Source organism: Piliocolobus tephrosceles, chromosome 5 (assembly GCF_002776525.5).
Source record: "Piliocolobus tephrosceles isolate RC106 chromosome 5, ASM277652v3, whole genome shotgun sequence".
Classification (NCBI taxonomy): domain Eukaryota; kingdom Metazoa; phylum Chordata; class Mammalia; order Primates; family Cercopithecidae; genus Piliocolobus; species Piliocolobus tephrosceles.
The window spans coordinates 160,322,066-160,334,146 of record NC_045438.1 but is presented as its reverse complement, the minus strand read 5'-3'; the positions used below and the strand labels follow the sequence as shown (position 1 = coordinate 160,334,146).

Here is a 12,081-nt window from a genome sequence, read left to right as displayed (position 1 = left end):
ACAAACTATCAGAAATGTTTGCTATACAAGTTGGGTAGCCACAGTTAAGAATATATTCCCCTCACACATACAATCTTAATTTCTTGGTTACAGCATTCGTTCAATGATGTGTTGGCAATTAATCGCATTCCAAAAAGTGTCTACAGAACAAAGGGAATTTTCATTTAAGGCTCCCCTCCCTTTTCATGTGTAGGATATTTTTGGAAGTATTTTTTTTCCCGTCCACTGAAAGAGAATTAAGAAAATTCCAACATGCCTTGGTGTCAGCAAGTGCGCTTTTTAGTCCAGGTACCAGCAAATGATTGATGAGCCTGTCAAGCCTACAGTAGCGGATAGAGAAAGTTGGCAGAAGTTCAGTGTTACTGAAAAAAAATCTCAAATACTTATTTCATCTCCTCTATTAAGTTTAATCACATTTTCAACATGCAGCCAAGAATGAAGCTTTGACAGTAAGCCATACATTTACACAGGCAGGCATTGTCGATTTTCTGCAGTCGCCATACTGAGATAACACAAGAGAGCTGGATGTTTTCTTCCGTGTGCCTTTCTTTACTAAAGAGTAATAAAAAGTATGTGAAAGATTTATCCATACCTCAAATTCATTTACCATAAATCTCTTGAAATTATTGCATTTACTTTTGCTTCGTTTATGGCAAATAAAAAATCAACTTAGTTCTTCAGCAGTTAGTTTTTTTTTTTTTTTTTTGAGACAGAGTCTCGCTCTGTCACCCAAGCTGGAGTACAGCAGTGCCATCTCAGCTCACTGCAACCTCCGCCTCCCAAGTTCTGGTGATTCTCGTGCCTCAGCCTCCTGAGTAGCTGGGATTACAGGCGCACACCACCACACCGGGCTAATTTTTGTATTTTTAGTAGAGACGGGGTTTCACCATGTTGGCCAGGCTGGGCTTGAACTCCTGGTCCTCAAATGATCCACCTGCCTTGGCCTCCCAAAGTGTTGAGATTACAGGTGTGAGCCACTGCACCCAGCCTCAAATTAGACTGTTAAACGCAGGTTTTTAAAGATCACAGTGATGACAGAACTGGTACATGTTTCATCATAATATACCTGCTTATGAGAACAGACATTAGCACTAAAAAGGATTTACATTTAACATGGACCATTTGCCATGTGGGCAAACACTTCTGGTTCATTCAAAGCCAGGAACTTTATGGTTCCACAGGGACTCCCTGGCAGATTTTGTTGATTACTCCACTAAACAGTCGAAACATGTATAGATATTATTTATCTTATAAAGCTTACCCACAGCAAAACAGACACAAAAATGAGGTAAATACTATGGGCAAGATTATAGTTCTTGGAAAAACTAAATGTCAAAAAATATTTTTGGTAAGCTGTTCTTACTAAGCATGATTTAAAAGCTGAAAATAGTTAAGTGTTGGAAGGCCACAAAACTTATAACATGTGTCTTCTCATCCACGGAAGCCCGTGGCATTATGCTGCACGTAAAATGAGCAACCCTTCCCAAGAGGCAGTTCAAATACCTACACGGCCATCTCTGCCGCCCTGGAGACAGTGTTTTCACTCTCACCTCTCTGAAATGTGGTCTCTGCTCCAAGGACAGTTGGGTTTTTTTTTTTTTTTTTTTTTGGTCTACATTACTCATGCAGTAACACTTTGTACGTTCTTCCAACAGCCAAGGAGGCTATGACAGCTAGCTTCTATACCTGCCCATTAAGCCACAACAATAAACAATTATTAACCCTACATAGAAATGAATTAAATGATCTTTTTAAGAAGTCTATACCTACAGTTCTCTGAGCTAATCAATGGAAAAGATGATCAATTCTGACTAACGAAGAGTACATTTATTCCATTGTCCTTCCTACTCCTCTTCATTCAAATCATCATATAGGCACTTAAAGATGGAAAGATGTAGCACCTTTCTGAAAACATCCAATCAGAACGCCGGTAGAAGCTGCTTTCTTCTGATACAAGAGTGCCACTGAATATATTGCTAAGCTTGAAGCAGAGGCTAAATGGTTTGGTGGGAATATTTTTCAGGAGAGAGGTGAACATATTCACATTAGTTTGTGATTGTTGTGGTTCAAGTTCTTAAAAAGTTGAAAATTTCGCTAGGTCCTTCTCCATCTCAGCATATTGTTCTTTAAGCCTCTCCATGGCTTTTCTGTGCTCTTCATCCACTTCAGCCCTTTTGTTGGGTTGCTCCTTCAGGAAGTCGTCCCATTGGAGCGTATGCTGTTTCTCACTAGCTACTAAGTGGTCACTATGAATCTGAGAAAAGAAAATTAGAAAGTCACATGACATTTTCCAGACAGTAATTTCATCAAGTTATCTCTTGATATTTGGTTACCGTAACAATCAGCTGGGAAGTCACAAGGAAAAAGTTGTGTTATAATATCCAAAAAAAGATGACACATTAGAAACATCTAAGGCTTCTCTCATTAAAATTAAACATGGATATTCTCATTTCTTTTTATTTTTTTGAGACGGAGTCTCGCTCTGTCGCCCAGGCTGGAGTGCAGTGGCGCGATCTCGGCTCACTGCAAGCTCCGCCTTCCCGGTTCACACCACTCTCCTGCCTCAGCCTTTCGAGTAGCTGGGACTACAGGCGCCCGCCACCTTGCCCGGCTATTTTTTTGTATTTTTAGTAGAGATGGGGTTTCACCATGGTCTCGATCTCCTGACCTTGTGATCCGCCCACCTCGGCCTCCCAAAGTGCTGGGATTACAGGCGTGAGCCACTGTGCCTGGCCTTCTTAAATTTTAAAAGCGGGCTGGGCACAGTGGCTCACGCCTGTAATCCCAGCATTCTAGGAGGCCAAGGCAGGTGGATCACCTGAGGTAAAAAGTTTGAGACCAGCCTAGCCAACATGGCAAAACTCCGTCTCTACTAAAAATACAAAAATTTGCCGGGTGTGGTGGCACATGGCTGTAGTCCCAGCTACCTGGGAGGCTGAGGCGTAAGAATCGCTTGAACCCAGAAGGCAGAGGTTGCAGTGAGCTGAGATGGCACCACTGCACTCTAGCCTGGGTGACAGAGTGAGACTCCGTCTCAAAAAAAAAAAAAGAAAAAAAAATTTTTTTAAAGCATCTAGTATAAAACGATGAAATCAAACACAATCCAAGTATTTTTTCATATTTCTATTTCTCCTCAAACACCATTTCACTGCAGATATTTTAAAACCAATTTTTAAAAATACATGCTAAAAGAATCATTGCTATAAGAAGTCAAAGTGTCTGTCTTACATAAAATATTTTTAAGTGCATTAAAAAGAATCATAAATTATTAGTCACTAGAGGAGAACTCGAGAAATCTCTTCTGGGCCGGGCACAATGGTTCGCGCCTGTAATCCCAGTACTTTGGGAAGCTGAGGTGGGCAGATCACCTGAGGTCAGGAGTTCAAGACCAGCCTGGCCAACATGGCAGAACCCTGTCTCTACTAAAAATATAAAAATTAGCCGGTGTGGTGGCGTGCACCTGTGATCCCGGGGCCTGTGATCCCAGCTACTCAGGAAACTGAGGCAGGAGAACTGCTTAAACCCAGGAGACAGAGGTTGCAGTGAGATGAGATCACACCATTGCACTCCAGCCTGGGTGACAGAGTGAGACTCCATCTCAAAAAAAAAAAAAAAGAAAGAAAGAAATCTCCTCTGGGTCAGTTCTAGCCCTTAAAGCAAATCAACATCTCAAACATCTGCGTCAAATGTCTCAGTTCTTGAGATGTTCCTTAATACTGCTATATAAGGATGAAAGTTTTTTCTTTTTCTTTCTAGCACCACAGTAATACAGATAAAATGCTGTATAAATAAAAAGGTATAAATTTAGTTTTCTCCCTCCCTCCAAAGTATAATTTCAATTATTAACTTTGAATACGTACAACAAAAATCTAAATAGTATGAAAAAATAACTTTACATCCCTATTTCAACTATTCTACATGTATGTCATTAGCAGTTAAGTTTTGATACAGATTAGGTTCTATTAAACAAAAACTGGGATATGCAAACTATAAAAACATACAAGGTCGAATTGCTTGAACCCGGGAGGCGGAGGTTGCAGTGAGCCGAGACCGCACCATTGCACTCAGCCTGGGTGACAGAGAGAGACTGTCTCGAAAACAAAAACAAAACACACACACACGCACACACACACACACACACACACACACACACACACCCCTACAAAGCACCCAAAGTCACTGTTAATTCTGGCATATTAATTCCAGCACCTGAATGAAAAGGAGACACGCAGTGTACTCAGATGCAGGTTAACTCAGATGTCAGCCACCGGAAAAAAAGCTACTAGGAAAAAGAAACCATCTGCAGGCTGTTCATCCTGTTCTTGCTGTTCTATTTTCTCTCTCATTCAGGTCAGGATGACAAACAGGATGCAGGGCTGAATAAACCAATGTGCTCTAAGTACCCATAAAATGCAAATTTCTGCTAGTTGTTTTGCATAGCTACTTCTAAAAGCCTCTCCTTTAAGATGACATTATTCTCATTTTACAGACAAAGAAATTAAGGCTTAAGGACACTTTTATCCTCCATGGTCACTCACCTAATAGCTTGGTTGTAGATTCAAATTTAGGTCTTTCTGATACCCAAACCTATGCCTTTTCTATCACAGAGTACAAATCAGATCTTTCTACAGGAAGTTTTACGTAGGTAGCTAAAAATCTCTTTCACAAGACAAAAGCTCTTGTGAGAGCCTTTTTGCCAGGCTGATCCGAAGCTCCTCGGCACCAAGACTGTTCAACTTCAGACTCACGTCAACTTCTTTCCAATTGAAAATTCCTGGTCAAACATGCCTCTAAAATGTGTGACTGTTCCTTTACAGTCAAACACTGCTCTAAAATATGCCCCACAGACACTTGGGATCTGAACAGATACTACAGTGGTGGGGAGAGAGCATTAGGGAGGGGTTTACTCATCCAATAAATTTGTTAAACAGGTTAAACAAAATGCAAAGAATTACTTTTTAACATTTCAGCCTTACAGATTATAACTCTCTAAAAGATGCATGAAGAGTTTATTGAACTATTCTGATGGAACTTTAGAAAAAACTATTACAGTCTAAGAGAAAAGCCACAGTCACACTAGAAAAAGAAAAAATGCAGATAAACTTCATCAGAATGATATTTAGCTTTAGTTGTGTTTTAATAAATACAGAGAATATTAAACATGCATACTCAGATGTTATTTAATTTGTTCATTTCTTTGTAAATGAAAAGTCATCATTGGCTCAGCTGACCCTGTGATGTGGACCACAAGGCAACAGCCTGTGTTCCCCTTCCCAATCAGAATGCATTTTATCCAGTACAGCCCAATAAAGAAAAATATAGCTTTGGCAGGCATATAAACCTCGCTTCAAATTCTGGTCTACCTGTCACTAGTTGCAATGCTGAGCAACTTAGTTTCTTTAACTTTAAAATGAGGAAAATAAATACTCCGCATCCATAAATAATACTTAAAAAGACTAGAGGTAGAACATATCAAGTTCCTAGCTCAGTGCCTGAGGAACTTAATAAAAGGTATATATTATACAAATCACAAGCGAAGCATCTAGAAGGCAGATCACTCTACTTTTATCCCCCTGCCATTATAGTTTTTGTTCTTTAATTTTAATAATTTTAGCAACAGATTATTGTAATAATTCAAACAATATAGACAACTCAAGAGCAACAGACTTTCCCCTCCATTCCTATATTCAATTTAATCCTTGAGGTAGCCATTATTAACTATTTGGCTACAAGAACAGTCTTTAAGATACTGCAATATATTAGTGAATAAGATACTGCCAAAGATCAGTATTTCTATTGTGTAGTTTCAGAATACTATGAATAAAGATAAACATGTTCAAGTAGCCTGTTCACATCAGGCATATCGTTTGTTGGCCTTGTAGGCCGAGTGAAAATAAGCTAAAAGATGACAATCGCCAAATCCAAATGAAAATCTAGTTTTGCTTCCTTATCAAGAAGTTCTTACAGCCACTCCATGCTATCGTTTCCTAGTCGCCCAGGCTGGAGTGCCATGGCACTATCTTAGCTCACTGCAACCTCTGCCTCCCGGGTTCAAGTGATTCTCCTGCCTCAGCCTCCCAAATAGCTGGGATTACAGGCGCCCACCACCACACCAGGCTAATTTTTGTATTTTTAGTAGAGACAAGGTTTCACCACGTTGGCCAGGCTGGTCTTGAACTCCTGACCTCAGGTGATCCGTCCACCTCTGCCTCCCAAAGTGCTGGGATTACAGGCATGAGCCACCGCGGCGGCCCATTCTTACATTCTTTACAACAATTAGTAGAGAAAAAAGGGGGAGGCGGGGGTCGCCTATACATTCATGTATTGACAATACTGTGGTCTTTACATACAAATAAAACCCAGCTACCTGGAAATAACATGTATCTGAAACTTAGTTGAGAACGTGGTAAGACCTTTAAGTCATCCAAAAGAAAAAGATACTACAAAGTCCATTTACAAATATTGCAGGGCTCATGAAAAACTCTTCTGATTCTGAGCCTATTTGACCTACATTATATACATTTCTAACCACCTTAGTTAACTGGTTTCTAAGACAACACCCTATTAAAAAATCACAAGTTAGAAAATGAAAAGGCTGATAAATGAGGGAAGAATAACAGGCATCAGCCTTATAGCAAAAGAGGAGGCAGATAAAAAACTTAAAACACACAGTGTCTGAGGGCAGTGGGTACAGAAACACAGCACAGTATCTCTCTTTCTCCTTCCCTAATGACATCACCATATTCACCATAATATAAAATCGGATATTCTCTATAATGCCTGATTCCTACAAAATTATTCTTAACATTTAATAAATTTTAAAAAATATATAAAAGTATAGAATATCTTTTTAAAGATTTCCATCCAAAGTAATCAAAGTTCATGGTGACAGATGACAAGAAGACCCATCGAGACACGGAGACCTACAACATCTCCATTGAGGAGATGCCCTTCAATGTTGCTGACCTTGTCTGAGAGGCTGTCCTGCTAGCTGGCCCCAGCTAGGGGCAGAGGAGCAGCAGGCGTGTGAGGATGGCATGGACATCTTGTCACTTTTTTCTCTGAACAAATACCACTTCTTGAGGCAAAAGAAGTTAACTGTGAACATGTCAGACACCCCTTTTCTTTGGGGTAGGCTCTTGCCCTAGGGGCCATTTCTTCTCCCCCAAAACACTAATTCATTTCCCTAAGCTAGTTACCTCCAGATTCCAGAGGCTCTCCCCACCCCAGCTGAGTTTCTCTGGATATCATTCAAGGGACTATGTCACTGAACTTAATTTGCTGGAACAAATCTGGAGGGAGAGCTCCTAGAACTCCTGAGTGAGGCTGCCCAGGGGATTGTCCCCATGTAGGGGAAGCAGAGGAGAGAAAATGGTAGCCATTTTTACACTGAAATTGTTTTGTATAGTATTTATTGATTCAAGAAACATAAAATTCTGAATAAAATGACTTGGAAACTGCTCCTTAAAAATAAAATAAAGAAATCAGAAAAACAACAAAAAAAGTGGTTAAAGTTATAAGAACATCGTGCTTAAAGAATACAAAAACCTTGGCTTTTACATAGAATTACCATACAAAGCAGCAATTCCACTATTGGGCATATATCCAAAAAAATTAAAAGTAGGAACTTGAACAGCTATTTGTACACCCACATTTATAGCAATGTTATGCATAATAGCTAAAGGTGGGAGAACCTAAATGTCCACAGACACAGATAAACAGAATGTAGTCTACACATACAATGGAACATTATTCAGCCTTAAAAAAGAAGGAGATTCTAACACATGCTACAGCATGGACGAATCTCGACGACATTACACTAAAGAAATAGGCCAGTCACAAAAGAGACAAACGTTATATGAGTCTACTTAACACGATGAACCTAGAGCAGTCAAATTCATAGAGCTAGAAAGTAGAATGGTGGTTTCCAGGGGTGGAGAGAAAGGGGAATGAGGAGTTACTGCTTATTCGGTACAGAGTTTCAGTTTTGCAATATGAAAGAGTCCTGTGGGCCGGGTGCGGTGGCTCACGCCTGTAATCCCAGCACTTTGGGAAGCTGAGGTGGCTGGATCACCTGAGGTTAGGAGTTCAAAACCAGACTGGCCAACATGGCGAAGCCCTGTCTCTACTGAAAATACAAAAATTAGCTGGGCATGATGGCAGGCGCCTGTTGTCCCAGTTACTGGGTAGGCTGAGGTGGGAGAATCGCTTGAACCTGGGAGGCGGAAGTTGCAGTGAGCCGAGATCACGCCACTGCACTCCACCCTGGGTGACAAAAGCAAAACTCCATCTCAAAAAAATAGCAATAAATAAATTTAGAAAAAAAAGGTTCTGTGGATGGATGGTGGTGATGATTGAACAATGTGAATATAGATAATGCCACTGAAATGTACATTTCAAAATGGTTATGAAGGTAAATGTTAAGTTATATGAATTCTGCCACAATAAAAAAAAAAGTAAATCAAGTTTCAGTGGGCTCTTCTTAAATGAAATCAACTGCACTCTTCAAGATAAACTTAGAAAATGCCAACTTTAAAAGAAAAGGAAGAGAATTTATTAATAACCTATAACTACATACCAAAAGTAATTAACTATAATGGTGTTATCTCTTTCTACTTAGTAAAACGTATACATAAGTTACAACAGAGAAAGAAATAATAATAAACTGGCATGCATGCAGGCACACACTCACCGCCCTCCACCAATTAAAGATAATTTGAAATGGAAACCAATCCTGAAGACAGGTGTCTAGAATCAGGTATATAAAAGAAGTCTGGATTACAAAATAATAACACACTTCCGCAGAGATTCGTCTAAGTCAGTGATTTTCAATGGGGGGCAGGGGAGGGCATTTTACACCCCTCTCCCCCAGGAGATTGTTGGTTATTATAACACAGGTTGTGGGGAGGTGCTACTGGCATCTAGTAGATAGAGGTCAAGGATGCTGCTAAACATCCTGCAAGGTTTAGCAGCATCCTTGACCTCTATCAAGGATGTGGGACAGCACCCACAATAAGGAATTACCAGGTCCAAAGTGTCAATAGTGCTGAGGTTGAGAAACCCTGGTCTACAGGAAAACTCTGAATAATCCAACTAAGGTCTAAAAGGTCTTTTAGAGCATCTGCCAGTAATATACATGCCATTAATTTTATATATGCCTTACAGAGACACAGGAAAAACCATTTCCTTTGGTAAGTTGTGTCAGTATAACAACTGTCAAAAATGATTTTATATAGAACAGTATGTACTGATACGTTACTCTATTTTCAAACTCTATTAAAAACGATATATAAGCCATGTGAACTTGTTGCTGTCATGAAAGTAATCATAAAGAAGGATAACTGGATCTAATAAATATTTGTGGACAAGGTGAATCAAAAGCATTCACATTTACTTCATAATTACTTCCAGTCTGGTTGAACAGGGCTTCAAAAGTTGACACCTGTGCATGAACCTAAATTTAAATTATTGACAGATATTATTAACCATCTCATCTCCACCGGTGGCATATTTTTAAGAGCCAGTGAATTTTACAAGCCAATAATATTTTCCTTTCACTATTCTTATTGCTAGTGCCCAAAATGCAACTTTGTACTAGTGGTAGTTTTTAAGACATGTCAAATAACTAGGGAATGTGCATTTATTGTTCTTCTGAATGTACTTTTAGATATCAATTGTGGGAAATATGATTTGTATGAATGACGTTTATCAGTTTACTTCCTACAGAAATCCACAAATTGTCTTGACATAAAAGAATTAATGAATTCAAGATCAGCCTGACCAAGATGGTGAAACTCCGTCTCTACTAAAAATACAAAAATTAGCCATGAGTGGTGGTGTGTGCCTGTAATCCCAGCTACTCGGGAGGCTGAGGCAGGAGAATCGCTTGAACCCAGGAGACAGAGGTTGCAGTCAGCTGAGACGGCGCCACTGCACTCCAGCCTGGGTAACAGAGTGAGACTCCATCTCAAAAAAAAAAAAGAATTAATGAGTAATGGCAGGAGTCTATCTTATTTCATTACTACTCCCATCTTTGTTCTGAGAACCTTTCAAATATATAAAATGTATGCAATAGTATAACCAAGGGCAACAATTAACATTAGGTTGAAAATGCAGCTAGAGGTCAGGTCTTTCGTTTTGTTTACATTGGCTAGATGAGAAATTAAACTTTACCTTTATGACATACGTGTGTGCATACATATGTGTATGTGTGGGGTTTGAAACCTCTGCCATGTCACAGTTTCAGAAGAAGCTACATATGGCAGTAAAACAAAAAAGTAGAAGAAAAAGAAAAAAGAAATAGACACGACTAAAAGTTTTTTGCTCCAATAAAAATGTAAAGAATTTTTACTTTTCTCTGGGCAAAGTAGTACATCTGTTTATGACTTTAAGCTGGTTAATTTATTAAATTATCTTTAGGAAAGAAAATCAGGGTAACAAATCTAAGTCTGCTTACAAACTAAGTCTCACAGACTTACCAACTTCTGGTGAAACAAAGTTTCAGTATATTTTAAAATACTAATTTTTAATATATATTCTATAAAAATTAGTTTAAAAATACCCCCAGACATAATATCTATAAGAAATGTCCTTCAGGCTGGGCACAATGGCTCATGTCTGTAATTCCAGCACTTTGGGAGACTGAGGCGGGTAGATCATCCAAGGTCAGGAGTTCGAGACCAGCCTGGCCAACATGGCGAAACCCTGTCTCTACTAAAAATACAAAAATTAGCTAGGATTACAGGTGTAATCCCAGCTACTTGGGAAGCTGAGGCAGGAGAACAGCTTAAACCTGGGAGGCGGAGATTGCAGTGAGCCATCGCACCACTGCCCTCCAGCCTGGGCGACGACGGAGTGAGACTTCGTCTCAAAGAAAAGAAAAAAAAAAAAAAGAAAAAGAAAAAAAGAAATGTACTTCATATTAAATATTAAAATATTCTTTTTTTTTTTTTTTTTCCTGAGACGGAGTTTCACTCTTGTTGCCCAGACTGGAGTGCAATGGTGCAAACTCGGCTCACCGTAACCTCCACCTCCCGGGTTCAAGTGATTCTCCTGCCTCAGCCTCCCCAGTAGCTGGGATTAAACGAGGCACGCATCACCACGTCCAGCTAATTATGTATTTTTTAGGAGAGACGGGGTTTTTCCATGTTGGTCAGGCTAGTCTCAAACTCCCGACCTCAAGTGATCCGCTGGCCTCAGCCTCCCAAAGTGCTGGGATACAGGTGTGAGCCACCACGCCCGGCTTAAAATATTATTTCTTGTGGCCAGTGCTTTTTAAACCATGGGATAGACAGCACTTTTTAATTTGCAAAATCATCAATGGGAAGGTTTCTCAAGTGCTTCTTCACAGACTCTAACAGACTACGGCAGGGCTCTTATCCACACAGTGACTGCTCGCATCTTAAACTAATAGCTGGCAGGAAAAAAATGCTACTCTACATTTTGACAGTGAGATACAATTTTCAAAGTCATTTCAAATAGTTTTTACAATGCAATTTACCCTTCGATCTATCAGATAAGTAGAATAGATCATTATTTTGCAGACGAGGAGCTGGAAGCTCAAGGATTTATCCAAGGGCTTATAGCTAGCTAGCAAAGGGAACCAATACCAGAAATAAAAGAAGCCAGGTACTTCTTACCCAATCTGGTCATCTTCCTACTATACATAGGGCCAATACACCACAGTAGAAACAGTTCAAAGTGACAAGAGAAACTGTTCAAATTAAAATTTAATTTTCAGTTCCTTCTGCTCAAGAATGACAAAAATTGCCATTTTTCAGAACTATAAGTGCTTTGACAATGTCTTAGAAAAACAGACCGATTAATGTGCTGGTGCACACTCACCTGAATCTACTTAAATCATACAGCAACATGTCAGAGAGGTAACACGTAGCACGTGATACGTCTTCATTTTTATTTTGAGAGCCAAGAGAACTGCCTGCGTTGAAACGCATAGCCAGTGTTCTATCAGATAGTTATTCGGCTTCTCAAAAAACAGAAAGTTTCTGATGTCCCCACAACAAATTGTTTAATACAGCATTTAAGATTGTCCACACTAATCTCTAGAAATGTCCATTCAGA

The 12,081-nt window shown here is 39.5% G+C and overlaps 1 protein-coding gene across 2 annotated transcripts in view; it reads right to left on the bottom strand.

Moving 5' to 3' along the window:
• Positions 1 to 218: 218 nt before the first annotated feature.
• Positions 219 to 12,081, bottom strand: part of BLOC1S5 (biogenesis of lysosomal organelles complex 1 subunit 5) — a 51,924-nt gene continuing 40,061 nt past the window's right edge. The window contains exon 4 of one of the 2 annotated variants that reach the window (XM_023221169.2): positions 219 to 2,256. In XM_023221169.2, coding sequence (XP_023076937.1) covers positions 2,075 to 2,256 — 182 coding nt within the window. In that variant the 3' untranslated portion in view covers positions 219 to 2,074. The remainder of the gene's footprint in view (positions 2,257 to 12,081) is intronic. The other variant, XM_023221168.3, reaches the window with a different exon arrangement.